General features: G+C 32.3%; 1 protein-coding gene across 1 annotated transcript; it reads left to right on the forward strand.

Annotated features, from left to right (window-relative positions):
• Nucleotides 1-71: 71 nt before the first annotated feature.
• LOC110444745 lies at nucleotides 72-4,743 on the forward strand (the record flags this gene model as incomplete). Its single annotated transcript, XM_021489107.1, has 6 exons — nucleotides 72-153; nucleotides 483-624; nucleotides 1,782-1,859; nucleotides 2,222-2,372; nucleotides 2,794-2,826; nucleotides 4,566-4,743. Coding segments are annotated over 6 exons (612 nt in total), but the record flags the coding sequence as incomplete, so codon positions are not given.
• Between the last annotated feature and the right edge of the window lie 17 nt (nucleotides 4,744-4,760).

Here is a 4,760-nt window from a genome sequence, read left to right on the forward strand (position 1 = left end):
AATAAGATCAAAACAAGTAAATTGTATTTAATATAACAGTGTCAAAAATTTTGTAAATCATTCATCTTCAGAGGTCAAAGAGTAGGAGGGTTGACGATGACGACGACGATGATGAATCCTTATATTCTGCGAAGAGAGTTGATGTAAAGAAAGGTAATGCTATCACCTCAATATCCACATCACTATTGTTACATGGGATTTCATGGTTAACTCTTTGATTTGTGAAATGAGATGGATCAATAATGAAAAAATGTATGTACCGGGGTATTTAAAAAAATAAATAAATAAAAAAAATGGAGATGTTTTTTTCTGTTGAGAAAAAAAAAGCATTACAGAAAACTTTCACAAAATCAGTTGCCAATTTCCTTAGGAATATGCATAATATGAACCTTACTTGTTTCTCATAATAAAGATCGGTAAAAGGAGATTTTTTCTATACATATAAAATTTGATAGTAATCGAAATTCATCTGGCTATTATAGGGAAGCTCACCCTTAAAGGAAGTATGGAGGAGCGGCTAGACCAATTGGACAAGAGGGAAACCGAGTTGTTGGACACTATCAATAAACAGACAGACACCATCAAGCGTCTCAAAGTCTATCGCAAACGCTGTGAAGAAAAGGAGTGAGTCTTAGACCTTATATTAAATTGCCATTACGCATGATATCTAAACAACAAAATCACCAAGAGACATACTTAAATATTTGTGACATTTAATTACCTCAATTGTGTGGTTTCATTATTCAACATTTAAATATACTGCTAATTCACCTGTGATACATATGCACCCTTAGCATATCCTCGTTATAATAGACTACATTTTTATTATTTACATAATTGAATTTAATAGAATTGAATTAAATCATTTTATAAGTCTTTCACAAAAAATTCCAATTCTGCAACTGTTTAAATTTTGCACCAAAGGAATGTTTATTGTACAATATTTTCACTACCACTTGATACTTATTTTTTATGATATCAGACGTGGTTAAAAATGCCAATTTATACATATCAAGTCAAACTGATGTCAGAATTTTAATTTCCTTGGATGCATAAATAGTATTCAGCAGTTATTATACCCCCACTTAGGAGGGTTGTGGGGAGGTATAAAGTAATCCCTTTGTCAATGCATGTGTGTTTGCATGCGCCCATAGTAAAAAGATATCTCATTAACCCCTAACACATTCAGATTTTTATTTTTTACACCATAGGATGGTTATATGCCTAGATCTGATTAGACTTTGGGGGTGTCAGTCGAGGTTAAAAGGTAAAAGGTCATGATCAAAGATTAACTTTACCACTTTTGAAGTAAAAAGCTTGTGTATGAGATCACAAACCTCTTGACAAGTTAAGTCTACATTAACATCGTGGTATTGTAACATTGAGTTCTAAACCTGATTAGATTTTAGTGGTCATCAGGCAAATCGGGGTGCCAGGGACTCGGTCTTATACCACCTTATCAATATAAGGTGGTACATCGATGTGAGCCTCTGCTCGCTTTGTTTTTATTTTAGCGTTCCCTTCCACCCAACCATTAATTTCTGGAAATAGATCAAACATCATATGACTTTAAGTGTTAATTGTCATGCGTACAAGCAGGTTATTTTCGTAGGGGTTTCATTTTGGTGACTTAGCTGTTGCAGCTTATTTGATTGATTGAAAGAAAACCACCACAATTTGGTATTAAGAAAGCTAAAAATTCAATAGTTGACACATTGGAAATAGAAATTGATGCTGTGGGTTTATTTGTCTATAAAATATCCTTGTTTCTTTTCTTTCAGTAAAGATATAAAGGTTCTAGAAGAAGAACTAGGAGGCAGCGGTGTAATATCCGCCCGGCGATCGCCCACTCCCAGAACGTGTGTATTTTGTATTCATGTCATCTTTATTTTCCCCACTTCTGTGATACCTTGTTAGGGCTAGATGTAAATGTTGCATAATCTGTCAAACTGTTTGTTTTATTTATTGATACGCATTAAAACATAATTGGTAGTTGTTTTTTTCACTGGTTGTATTTTCTCCAAAAACCTGTTTGAGGTTAACAAAAATCAGCTTTTTACAGGGTCCGAGTAATGTTTCTTTATGATTTGTATATGTACATCTTAATTAATATCTATCATAAATTAATATAATGAAGTTGACTGTAAAACGGTTAGATAGAATACCATAGAATACAATGTTTATCACTAGTTACCTGTTGGCATGTTGTTTTGTCGTGTAGCAGTCGCCCCCCTTCTGGACGACGAGCGTCTATGGAAAGCACAATGTCTGATGACCGTCGAAGCGGAAAAAAGAGCATCGATTCAGCACAGGATAGTGCTGCACGCAAAATACAACAAGGATGGAAGAAGAAACAGTCTGACAGAGAAGAGGTGAGAAACTTTCACAGTGTGACTGCTTACTTATTAGTGTGCTGAACATTGTCAGAGTAGTTCACTGTTTCAGTAGATTTATGCTAAGATAACTTGGCTATATTGTATATAAAATCAAAATTAGACTCGTAAATGTTGTAACTTTACAGCAGTGAATAGAAACATTGAGGAGTATATAGAGAAGACAACAATTTATCACCTCAATATTGATGTAGTTTACACCTACTAAACTTTATCTATAGAACATTTCTGATATACTAATACCTTATATACATAGAATTTTACTTTTTAAGTTCAATTTTGTTGTTCCTTCAAAATAAACAAAATAAAAACAAAATGTAATTTACTGACTGAAATGTATTGATAAGAGATGAAAAAAGCGAACTCCATCCTGAAACGTGTTGTGCACATTTTTTTATAGCAAGAGAAGGCAGATTACGAAAGGAGACTGAAGGCAGGTTTTGTTATATGTATTGTGATATGCTTTGAGGGATTTGATATTATGTGTGATTGTAATGTCCTATTCCTGCATGAACAGAAATGGTGGCTTCCTTTGTGAGCATGGGGGTATTTGTCTGCAGCATGTTGCATGTTTGTTATCACTAGCGATACACTTTTGAAATATGATAGGTTATAGGTAATAATCATATTGGTTAATAGTTCAATTAATTTAAAGTCAAAATACAAATTTCAATGCATTATGTATTAGATGTATTGAATATAATCTGTTGAAATCTGTTTTCATAAGTATTTTTACTGAATAAAATAATGTATGTAACTTGATGAAATCTTAATTCAAAACTGTTTAATGTGTAAATAAATAATTTTCACTTGTTGAAATCTTAATTCAGAAGTGTTCTGTGAAAATAATATTGTGATATTTGACCTTTAATCTGCACAGAACAAAACTTTAATCCACGACAGGGAATTTACATAATTAAAAACTTGACGGATTATAGCCAATATTTTCTTCCTTTATCATGTCACATATTTACCGAGTTTATAAATATCACGTCACATATTACTGAGTTATGAATAAAGACCATATAGCAATGATTCAAGTACCTGTAGTAAACTGAAACAATTCAATATTTGATTCCATAGATCAGAGATATTTCAGCTTTAGATTGCTTGCTTATCTTTCTCAGCTTTATTTAATGCCTATCAGTTAGAATACCACTATCAGCAAAGATACATGTATTCAGAATCAAAATGCTTGCAATTGAAATGTTTGATACATTTCTGTATTTAAATTGTTCTCTGAAATAACAAATCAACAAATAATTGTTGCCGATTAGATAGAACTACTAGTTAACCTTTTAGGCATTGTTCAATATCAGTAAGGACTTTTCAGTATTGTATTAAAATATGAACCATTTATGATATTGGCTATATTAAAGTTTTGTCCAGGTTTTTCCTTTTGTCCAGGTTTTCCTTGACCATTAATCCTGGTCTTTTCATGTACTGCTTCTCAGTGCAGAAGTTACTCTAAGTCACTTTACTTCAGTGATCAATTGTATGTATCTCATACAGTGAGTAACCAACACTGACCAAATATGTTCCTCTACTAAACATTTGTGTTTAACTTGTGCATGCCCGAGTTGGTAATGTGTGCCATTAACACTAATGACATTATTCATTTCTTATCGTTTACATTTAGTATATTGGGGACATGCTAATAATAGGAAAAATGGCTGAACAAACATGTACATGCTCTTTCTGACAAAGTCTCTTACATTTAAGGATACTATTCCATCTTAAAAACTGTAACTTTGATTGTCAAATAACTTCAAAATTTGTTTATTTCTGATTAGTCCAAAAGAGGAAAGAAACATTAATATTCAGCACTTGTATTTCACAGGAATTTTAATGTCACAGCCAGATAAATGCACAAAAAAAACCACCCTGCAAATTTGTTGACAGATTGAAACGTAGTGAGGACTATTGACTTTTGACTATGTTGTATGCAATTAAAATACTGCAAATTGTTCCAGGGACAATTGGATTAAAAAATTATCTACAAATGTTTGAATTTTGAACTCTAATAACTTTTTTCTGATATAACAAGGCATTCCATTAGTTTAGAAAAATGTAGACACGGAAACCATGATATGATATTTAAAATTAACAATATTTTTACCCAATAAATGTACATCTGACCAAATAAAATTTCAACAACACTTTGTGTTTTAGGCGGCTGAGCGTCTACAGGAAAAACATGCTGTGCGAACAATAGAGAAAAATTGGACGAATTACAAAACTACAAAGAAAAGACAAGACCAAGAACAGGCAGTATGTTACAGTTTCTTGCAACTTTGAATATAAGAACATGATATTAAAACTATGAGTAAGGGAACTTTGTGAAACCATTTATGTCCTGGTAAGAGG

The sequence above is a fragment of the Mizuhopecten yessoensis genome, unplaced genomic scaffold (assembly GCF_002113885.1).
Source record: "Mizuhopecten yessoensis strain PY_sf001 unplaced genomic scaffold, ASM211388v2 hete_36168774, whole genome shotgun sequence".
In the NCBI taxonomy this organism is placed as follows: domain Eukaryota; kingdom Metazoa; phylum Mollusca; class Bivalvia; order Pectinida; family Pectinidae; genus Mizuhopecten; species Mizuhopecten yessoensis.